The sequence below is a fragment of the Fukomys damarensis genome, unplaced genomic scaffold (genome assembly GCF_012274545.1).
Source record: "Fukomys damarensis isolate Sample0158 unplaced genomic scaffold, DMR_v1.0_HiC HiC_scaffold_11, whole genome shotgun sequence".
NCBI lineage: Eukaryota > Metazoa > Chordata > Mammalia > Rodentia > Bathyergidae > Fukomys > Fukomys damarensis.
The window spans coordinates 25,477,259-25,488,721 of record NW_022900923.1 but is presented as its reverse complement, the minus strand read 5'-3'; the positions used below and the strand labels follow the sequence as shown (position 1 = coordinate 25,488,721).

The window sequence follows — 11,463 nt, the reverse complement described above, 5'->3', positions numbered from 1 at the left end:
CCTCGAGACCTGAGCTCAGCTTGGCGAGCGCCTTGCTGCGCGCGGCGCGTCCCAGCCCTCGGAGGAGAGGCCCCCGGGTGGCAGGGGCTAGGGCCTTCTCGCAGCATCGAAATGAATTTTGTGAAGCGATTTCCTGCCGCTAAATTAAAGTAACCAGTGATTTAGCCCGGGCGAGGAAGGAAGTGAAAAGGCTGGGAATGGAATCACATTTGTTCCCTGGGGACGCAGACCCACTGCGAAATTCTTCCACTGTGTTGTTTGTGTTCTCCGGCTTGCCTTTAAAAGAAATTATCTGGATTCTGACATCCTTCTTTTCAGGCCTGCTGAGTCACGGAATATTCTGAGCGCCAGAGTGACTCAGTTCGCAGAATCTGAGCCAGAAGATCATGAGTTTCAGTCCTAGATCAGAACCTGGGCACGGACCCAACACTGAGCAAACAACGACTGGGTCCGAGCAGCAGTAGCCCAGCAAAATGCAGCTGCTCTTAGTTTTTTGTTTGTTTGTTTTTGGGTTTTTTTGGTACCAGGGATTGAACTCGGGTCCTTGTGCTTGCAAGGCAGGCCACCGAACTGCTGAGCTAAATCCCCGGCCCACTCTTAAGACTTTTGAGTCCTTGAGCAAAGTAGATGCTCTAAGTAAATGCAGGAGATGGATTTTTTTTTTTAACTTTTCAGAAAAGTAAGAATACTACGTGGTTTTAGAGCCAGTAGTCCTGTTAGATAGTGGGGATCTAAAACAAAATAAGTAAATGTTAAGTGACTATGGCTCAATTGCTAATTAGGAGGGCTTTAGGTAGGATGGTCTAGCTGGATTGGGGGTAGGCCGGAGGCAGCTAGAGGACTCTGGCAGAGCCTGCTTTTTGCGTATATCATTATATATTGCTGTCGGATATTGTTCGTTTACTCGGTGAGATAGTCGGAGATTACATGGCTAAAAGTCTCTACCCGTTCCACCCAGCACCCTCTTTTGGGAGAAGGAAGTTGTGAGAGCAATAATAATGTTTAAACCTTTCATGCTGGAGTTGAAGCATCGATATAGTCACATACTTAAAGGATATGATATCCTCAGTTCTTCCTTGCGCTTGAGAACAAAGGAGCGAAGAAAGATGTCAGTTATAAATAATGCTACAGATACTTTAATAACTATATAATAAATATTAATGCAGTCCCCTTATTTTACATTGTCAGGTCTTTATTAATATTGACAAACTAAAGGGTGAGTCTCTTGTTTACCAGGAAGATAAAAGGATAAAGGTTGAAACTTTAAAAGCTGCAAAAATCTGTGTGAATTTTTCCTTTTCACTTCACTTTTTGTGTTCTGAGTTAACTTAAAGCTATTACCTATGCTTATTTGCTACACAATTTCATTACCAGGAGTTCATCTGACATTTGTAAAGCACATAAAGAGACCTTGACCTTCATCTCTAAATCTCACTGTGCAGGGGGATTGTGTTACAGTAACAGGGAAGCACCTAATGAGAAGTAAAGCACACACAGCCAGTGTGCTCGATAATAAATATTTTGTTCCATTCCTTGGATCTTGATTCAAAGATTTTGTTAACAGAATTTTAAAACAATTTGGGAAATCTGAACATTAGATATTTGATAATATTAACAAAGTACTTTAGGTACCAAGGAGATGCCCAAGTGTTAATATTTTTTCTAACATGCAGGTATATGAGATTTTCTTTTACTGCAAGTTGCCGTTTTTCAAAAAATTCCAGAGCCTTCTAAATACATGTTAACTGCTTCAAAATTCCGTGCTTACTAAATCAATATATGGTGTTTAGAAGAAAAATATGAAAGTGTAGAAAGAAGTAAGATTCAGAGCCCTCAAAAGAAGACCTTAGTGGCCAATCATCAATCCAGGCAGAGACATAGGCAGGATGAAGGGATGTAGTTGTTAATTGAACAGGCAAGAAAATGCTAAATTTTTGTAATCCCATTTAAACAATAAAAAAGACTTCTCCCTGTCAGAATTTATGTAAAAAAATTCCAGGAAAGATGCTCATTAGCCTGCTTTGGTCCCTTGCAAATCCCTGGGCATTCTGACACCTAGACAGGTGAATAAAGGTACAGCTTTACCAGCCCACCAGAAAACCATGGAGCTTGGGGCAAGCAGTTCAGATTAGAAGGCAGGGTTGGGTTTTTTGTTTGTTTTTTTATTTTGTTTTAAATCATCAGGATTCAGAATGTGTGATATAATTAGAAAAATAATTTGAAAGTTTGTATTGACTTTTCAAGATTGCAACTTGTGAAGAGGCAGGCAGCAAGGGCCAGTGAGCAAGGCTACACAGCATCTGAAAGCCCCACCGCCCAGAACCTGGGCCCTATGGGTCAGGGACAGAGACCCCCTTCCTGAGAGGATGTGGCTGTTCACACTGCCATCTAGACCAGGAAAAGCTCAGTCTTCACCTTGGCCTCGGAGGAATCCAAGGTCCACTGACCTTTGTCAGGACCTATTAGGCCACATAAATGTGACTGGGACACAATACAATAGGGGGTAGAAAGCGGCCCCCAGGATGGGCACCATCTCAGGGACAACACCATTGGCATCCTGGCCAACTAGAAGAAGGGCCAGTTTGTCACAAAATTGCCAACGTGAGAGCCCCTGCATCTCCCCAGTCTGCCTTCTTGGTGACTTGTTCTGGGTGTCAGCCAGTGCCCTTCCTCCCAAGCCTGCAGTCACTGTTGGTTATTTCCCCCAGGCTGGGGCAGACAGTCGCATCGAAGTGCCCTAGAAGAACTGGGCGTGGTGGCACAGGCCTGTGATCCCAGCACTCGAGGAGGCTGAGGCAGAGGAACTACAAATTCAAAAACAGCCTAGGCAGGGGGTGAAGGGGGGACAGGGGTATGGGAAAAAAATGAAAACCAAGATCTGTCATGTAAAGGTACAAGACCCCAATGACGAATGTAACTGTATTGTATACTTAAAAAGTAACAATAAACTCTGAGAAAAAAAAAAAAGCAAAACAGCCTAGGCAATTTAGGGACTTAGCTAGAACTTGTTTCAAAATAAAAAGGGTTGTGGATGTAGCTTAATGCAAAGGCCCTGGGGTCAATCTCTAGTATTGAGGTGGGGGGGATTATAATTTCTCCCTTCTTTTTAGCCTTTTATAATTACTAATGTTTATTTTTCCATTTTTTAGTCTTTCTGACCTCATTTCCTTGTATTCTTCCCAAACCTAAGAACCACTATAAAATATGCTTTATCTTTAGAAACATAACCTATAAATAACAGTCATGAGTAATAATATAAAATATTAGCCTATAATTACATACGCCTATTTTTCAAAATTACACTAAGCAGAGGATATTTCCAACCTAGAGTTGAAGAAACTAAGGCTTGAAGTGATTAAGTAAGCACTGTAGGCCAGTAGAAAGTCAAGCCAGGGCAAAAGCCTGCAATTTCCAGCCCCCTGTTCAGTCTGCTTCCTTTTCTGCTGTGTAAAAGTTGCACTATGAAAGAGTTCTCTTGGGCTGGGGATTTAATTCAGTTGCACCACGCCTACCACACAAACACAAGGTCCTGAGTTCGACCCCCCGTACCACGAAAAAAAGAATTCTCTTTACATTTCCAAGGTTTTTAGATTATCAAATAGAAATTTAAAATTAGTTGAAAATTAATGTGATACTGGGAGTGAATTATAATTTCCCTCTTCATAGTTATAGTAAATGCACATGACACTGAGTTTGGCTTATAGACCATGCCTCAGTTTTTTGTATAAGTCCAAGCATAACAACATGAGCTATCTTTTGTGGCCAAGCTCAGGTAAAGAAAAGATTCTTCTTGCATGAGTTAAAGTCCTTCCTCCCCACCCAGCCCTATGCACCAACCTCGAGTCATCTTTACATTCTCATACTAGTTTGAAAAGAAAAAAAAAAAAAGGACCCTTCATAATTTAAAACAGAACCTTATTGCAATATAAAAATTTTTAAAGGAAAAATTTCCAAAAACAAGTAGCAAAATCCATCCTCACACCTCCCCAAATCTTCCCATCGTGACAGAACTTCAGCTCTTAAACATTTTACTATTCTTATTACTAGTCTCAATTCCATCCATTTTGCTGCAGATGACATGATTCCATTCTTCTCTGTGGCTAAGTAATAGTCCATTGTGTATACATACCACATTTTCCTTATCCGTTCATCTGTTAATGAACATCTGAGCTGTTTCCAGAGCTTGGGTATTAAGAACTGTGCTTGCTAGGGCCAGGGATTTAGCTCAGTGGTTCCAGGTCCTGCCTTGCAAGCACAAGGTCCTGAGTTCAATCCCTGATACCAAAAAAATAAAAGAATTGTGCTGCTATAAACTCCACATGATTTATCTTATATGAGAAATCTAAAATATACATAAATGAGTAAAATAAGGGAGAAGTGGTAGGAAACAAGAAGGCAGACTTTTTGGAGATGGGGAAGATATAGATATATATATTTTTTTTTTGGTACCGGGGATCGAACTCAGTTCCTTGTGCTTGCAAGGCAGGCAGCGGAACCACTGAGCTAAATCTCCACCCTATATATATATTTTTTTTTTGAGGGTGCTGGGGACTGAACCCAGGGCCTTGGCAAGTGTTCCACCACTGAGCTATGCTCCAGCCTCATTCTTAATTTCAAGAGGTATGTTTTATTGAAATACTGTATATAGACAATTGCACAAAATCCAAAGGTAGAATTCAGTACTTCAGTGAAGTATCACAGAGTGTATATACCCCCTGTAATCACCAACCAGGTCTAGAAATAAACTATTACCTTGACCCAAAAGCTTATGCTATCTCCTGCCAACCATCAGCCCCATTCTGCCCAACTTTCGTCAATTCCCATTTGATATCCTAAAAAATTTTGGAAGCATTAGTGTTGCTGACTTCTGAATGCTATTTAAATAAAATCTGCACCTGCCTGACAAGGTTGCCCCTGCTTAGCAAATGCAAGGTCCTGAATTTGATCCCTGGTGTAAAAAAAGAAAAGATATCTGGATGTGGTGGCACACGCCTGTAATCACAGCACTTGGGAGGCTGAGGCAGGAGGATCACTGTGAGTTCGAGACCAGCGTGGGCTACATAGTGAGCTCCAGGTCAGTCTCCACTACATAGTGAGACTCTGTCTCAAAAAACAAAATCAAACAAACCAAAAAAGAAAAGAAAAGAAATAGCTGGGTGTGGTGGTGCATGCCTATAGTCCCAGCAGTTGGAAGGCTAAGGCAGGAGGATTGCCAGCCAGTGTTACCTAGTGAGTTCAAGTCCAACCTGAACTAATAGTGAGACCCTGCCTTGAAAAAAGAAATCACATAGTATGTACTTTGTGTATAGGTGGCTTCTTTCAAGCAATATTATATTTTCACCTGTATTCAGATTGTTGTATGTAGCAACAGTCAATTACTTTTCAGTGTATGGTATGCTAATGTATAAATTATGATGTATTCATTCTACTATTGACAGACATTTCTACTATTTCCAATCTGAGGCTATTATGAATATTGGTACTGTGATTCTGTCAATACTCTTACTTGGTCTTTGCTAATATATTTTATGCATGTGCACACATGCACACACATGCACACATACTTTCAGTGAGTATGTATCTCAGGATGGAACTAATGGGAAGAGATGTACTCAAACTGGCAGACACTGCCAGTTTTCTAAACTAGTTGTACCACTAGTTGCGTATGAGTTGCCATTTATTTCATCACATCTTCATTGACACCTTGTATTTTCCAGGTTTTTTTTTTTAATTTTAGCCATTCTAGACCAATATTAGGGTACTGGCACTAAATATGAGGTCCTCTAGCTAGCTTATATATGTATTTGTACAATGATAAATTAATTTACATTGTTTAGTGTGTAGTGTTGAATTGTACCTTTAATTTCTAATACCCCGATTATTAATTGGACTCACCGCCTTTTCATATATTTATTAGCCATCTGGATATCCTCCTTTTGAGGTGCCATTTTGTTTTTGTTAATTTTTCTATTGAATTGTTGTCTTTTGCTTGTTGATTTTAAAGATTCTTTCAATTGTAAGCACTTTCTTTGGATCTGTGTGTCAAACATCTTCCATCACTACGTGGTTTGACTTTCCTTCCATAGTAGTGCCTGTCTTTTAAAAACTTATGGAAAAATTAAAGCATAAACAAAAATGGAGAGGATCATGCAATGAAATCCCAACTTCAGAAACTTCAATACCAAAAAGACTGACCTCTCCTATAAAAAGAAAAAAATCGTGATCAATTTCACTTAGCTCTACTTCCTCGCTCCTCCCCAACCTCAATCCAACCACTGCTTAGTTATTTTGAAGCCAATCACAAATATTATACCATTAATTTAATGATACCCTTTGATCAAAAGGAATTCCTCATTTTAATGTAACCCAATTATAAATGTTGTTAGTGCTGTTTGTATTCTCATTTAAGAAATCTTTGAAGTCATTAATGTTTTCACCTAAGCAATGATCTGGAACTTTTTAAGTTTTTTCATAATGTATATATTTAATAGATAGGGTCTTTAATAGATGTTGCCCAGGCTTCCCTTGAACTTCTGGTTCAGCACCCCAGTAGTTGGGTCTACAGGCATATGCTACCATGCCAAGATATATTTAAATCTGTAATCTACCTAGAATTGGCATTTGTGTATAATGTGAAATAGAAGTTGTATCCATTAGTGCTTACTAGAGAAACAGATTTAACACAAGATATACAAATATATAAGAATATACATGATTGGCTTACAATGGTTGCCCATATAGTCAGGTGTGGAAGAGTGTAAAAGGTCTGTCTGCACACTAGAGGTACAAAAGATTCAGTCAAAGACCTGGAGCTATCTGTAGTCTCCTGTGTAAGTCTGTATCAGGAGATGGAATGGTCTGTGTCAGAAGGTTAAATGGTCCATACCAGAATGCTAAAGGGTTGGTGCTGGAGACTGAAGAGTCCACGCCGGAAGCCAGGAGATGACATCCAAGGTGAAGGCAAAGACTGGAGCTCCTCCAAAGAAACAGAACTGATCCTCCCAAGGGTGGGTTTTCCATACCCAGAGCTATGCTGAGCCAATTTAGTTGAGTGTTTCTTACTCAAATTGAGTAATTAACTATCATCCATTAGCTATGACAGAAGTCAAGATATATATTTTCCATATGGCTACACTATGACATTATTATTGAAAAGACTGTTCTTTCCTACATTCCTCTACATTACAGTGTGATCTTTGCTACTAACTATGTGCTTAAGTGGTCAGTTTCAGGTATCTATATTTTACTTCATTTTAGCTTTATAATAATTTAGTGCAGCTGGGTGTGGTGACACACACCTGTAATTCTAGCACTCAGGAGGCTGAGGCAAGAGGATGACCATGAGGTCAAGGCCAACCTTGAGTGAAATTCAAGGGAACTACATAGAGAAACCCAGTCTCAACACAACAAAACAATAATAATTTAGTGAAATCCCGGCATTTAGAAGAATGAAGCAGTGACACTGCCTCAAAAACAAAAATTTAGTGTTGATATCTAGTAGTTCATGTTCTCCAACACTTTTTGTAAAACCATCTTGGCTCTTTACACTTCCATATAATTTTAGAATTAGAATTAGCTTATCAATTTCCACCAGAAAATGAACCCAGAATTTTGCTTGGGAATTAATCTTTTTTTTTTTTTGGTACTGAGGATCGAGCTCAGGACCTTGTGCTTTCAAGGCAGGTGGAGGCACCACTGAGCTAAATCCCCAGCCAATCAGTACATTAATCTTGAAGAAGTAGCAGTCAAACATTATTGGTTCTTCCATCTGTGTCTCTTAATGTATCATGTCATTTTTACATAAGTCTTCTTAGAAATTCTTAGTAATCCGTTTAGTTTGCTATGTAGAATCTTGCACATTTTCCATTAATTTTTTTTTCTTTTGTACTGGGGATCAAACTCAGGACCTTGCACTTAGGAGGTAGGCATGGTGCCACTGAGCTAAATCCCTGGCCCTCCATTAAATGTTTTGTTTTTTTGGTACGGGGGATCAAACTCTGGCCCTTGCTCTTGCGAGGCAGGTGGCAGAATCACTGAGCCAAATCCCCTGACCCATTAAATATTTTGTTAGGTACTTGTTTCTTTATCCTGTCATTATTATTGAAATATACAAATACAATTTTTTTGTATATTGGTCCTATAGCCAATAATCCAACAACCTTACAAAATTCACTTCTTTCTACCCAACATAGAAAAGAACTGGATGCCATAAAACAGATGCAAACATATATCCAGGAGATTAAAAATTCTGCTAAAAGCATACAAAGCAGAATCAACCAGTGTAAAGACAGACTATCAGTTCTAGAAGACAGTGTCATGGTTGGCAGTCATCAGATGAAAGTCTTCTTAAAAATCACCAGGGACCATGAAAAATCAAACCAACTGTGGCTAGACAATGCAAAGAAGAATAAGATTAGCTGTAATCAATGAAAAAATCAACACAAAGGACAGTTAAAAAACTTGTTCAGAGAAGTAATAGCAGAAAAGTTCCAAACCATGGGAAAAAAATTTGACACATAGATAAGTGACACAGAGCCCTAATTAGCCACAATCAGAAAAAAATAATACAACAAGGCATATAATAGTCAAGATTCCAGAAATTCAACAAAAGAACAGAATATCAAAAGCTTTTAGAGAAAAGAAACAAATCATCTTATAAAGTAAAATCCATGAAACTCACAGCAGACTTCGCAACACAAACCATAAAGTCAAGAAGAACTTGGAGTAAAGTATTTCAAGCCCTAAAAGAAAGCAACTTCCAACCCAGATTGTTGTACCCTGCAAAATTATCTTTCAAAATTGTTGGAGAACTAAGATACTTCCATCATAAAAACATCTGAAGAAATTCATGACCACTAAGCCAGGCCTCTGCAAAGTTCTCAAGGATATTTTAGAAAGAGACAAGGAAGAAACCAATATCAATAATCCCAATAGAATGAATCCACCAGACAGGGCAATAAATAAAATAGAAGGGAAAGATAGGGAATCAACACCAGGAAAATAATACAATGATAAGGATTTGTCAATATTTATCAGTTATAATATCAATGTGAATGGTCTCAATTCACCAATCAAAAGAAATAGAATGGCAGAATGGATCATCAAAAAACAAGATCCTACAATATAGTGCATACAAGAAACTCATTTAACTCCAAAAGAAATTCATAGATGGAAAGTCAAAGGATAGAAAACAATACTGCATGCAACAGGAGCCCAGAAAAAGCAGGAGTAGCTTAGCTATTCTGTTTGCAGACAAAGTGGATTTCAAACCAAGATTAATCAGAAGAGATAAAGAAGGTCGCTACAAGAGCCAGGCGTGGTGGTGCATGCCTGTAATCCCAGCACTCGGGAGGCTGAGGCAGGAGGATTGCTGTGAGTTTGAGACCAGCCTGGGCAACATAGTGAGTTTCAGGTCAGTCTCAACTACTTAGCAAGACCCTGTCTCATAAAAAAAAAAAAAAAAAAAAAAAAAAAAAAAAAAAACCCAAATAAACAAACAGACAAAAAACAAAACAAAGAAGGTCACTACACACTTGCTAAGAGAACAATCCAAAGGAAGAGATAACAATCATAAATATATATGTACAAAATATTGGTGCACCCCAACTATATAAAACAAACACAGATATGAAAAACCAGATAAACACTAAAACAATTGTAATGTGAGACCTACATATCCTATCAACACAAATAGATCAACAAGACAACAATCAAAAAAGAAATATCAGAGATCAACCAAACCTTTGAAGAAATAGACTTAGTAGATATCTACAGATTGCTCCACCCAACAACAGAATAAACATTTTCTCAGCAGCACATGGGACTTTCCCAAAAATAGACCACATACTATCTCATAGAACATAGTTAAGTAAATGCAAAGGAATTAAAATTATCTTATGCATATTATCAGATCATAGTGCAATGAAATGGGAAATAAATGACAAAAGAAACAACAAAAACTATATAAATACATGGCAACTAAACAGTGTACTTCTGAGCAACCAATTAATGAAGAAATTAGACAGTTTCTACAATTGAACAATAATGCCAATACAACATACCAGAATTTATGGGGCACAATAAAAGCAGTCCTATAAGGGAAATTTTTTTATGAGGGAATTTTATAGAAGTGAATTCCCACATTAGAAAAAGTAAGCTCAAATAAATAACCTAATGTTGAACCTCTAACTTCTAGAAAAAGAACAACAAGTTAAACCCAAAGCTCATATGAGGAAGTAAATTATGAAGACTGGAGCAGAAATTGATGCAACTGAGACTACAAAAATAATACAAAGAATTAATGAATCAAAGAGTTGGTTCTTTGAAACATTAAATAGACAAACTACTAGCTAACTTTATTAAAAAAAAAAAGTAAAAACCCAAATCCATGCAATTAGGAATGAAAAGGAATGATCATAACAGATTCTGCAGAAATCCAGAAGATCATCAATACTTATTTTGAAAACGTGCTCAAATAAGATGGAAAATTCAAAAGAAATGGATAAATTCCTAGATACATATGAATTACCAAAGCTGAATCAGAAAATATAAAAATTCTAAACCATCCAATATCAGTCAATGAAACAGAAGCAGTAATTTTTTTAAAATTACCAACAAAAAATAAGTCCAGGTGTTGTTGGATTCATTGCTGAATTCTGTAAGAACTTTAGAGACCTCCTCAAACTCTTTGATGAAATTGAAAGGGAAGCTATACTCCCCAAGTCATTCGTAAAAGCAAGATTACCCTGATATCAAAACGAGAGAAAAATCCAACCAAATTAGGGAACTACAGGCCAATCTAATAATCATAAATCCAAAAACCCTCAAGAGGATATTAGCAAACAGAATGAAGCAAATCATCAAAATTATACACCATGACCAAGTAGGATTCATCCCAGGGATGCAGGGAAGGTTCAACATACTCAAGTCAATAAATGTAATACACCACATTGACAAAAGAAAGGACATGAACCACATGATCACCTTAATAGCTGCATAGAAAGCATTTGACAGATTTGACAAATTTGTGATAAAAACCCTAAAGAGTCCGCCCCACCCTACCCTGGGTGCTCCCCCACTCCCCCACCCTGGGCAGGAGGGGAGCGAGCTGACAACTGGCGACTGGCAGACTGGCGCTGGGCCCTTGGGCCACGGAGAGGCTGTGGGTGGAGGTGCACACCAGTGGGAGGAACAGGGCTTCCCTGGCAGTGTTGCTACTGGCGGCCATTGGGCTGGGCCGCATACTGCGGGCCCCAGGCAGCTCCCCACAACCAGATTTACACAACAAAAATCATATGGAGTTAAAAGTGGATAAGTTTTTGCTACTCATCTATAATGAACTCCTGGGAAGCGACTTGACAATGTGCTGGAAATCTGAGCAGTGTTACCAGTGCTTGTTCCAGTTTCTGGTAAGTATTTCTCATGACAGAAAACCTGGGAAGCTAGCCTTTTGCATCTGTCAGT

At 38.5% G+C, this 11,463-nt stretch overlaps 1 protein-coding gene across 1 annotated transcript in view; it reads right to left on the bottom strand.

Annotated features, from left to right (window-relative positions):
• Lamc1 (laminin subunit gamma 1) overlaps positions 1–11,242 on the bottom strand; it is a 127,328-nt gene extending 116,086 nt beyond the window's left edge. The window contains exon 1 of the mRNA XM_033761965.1: positions 11,062–11,242. Coding sequence (XP_033617856.1) covers positions 11,062–11,242 — 181 coding nt within the window. The remainder of the gene's footprint in view (positions 1–11,061) is intronic.
• Positions 11,243–11,463: the final 221 nt, after the last annotated feature.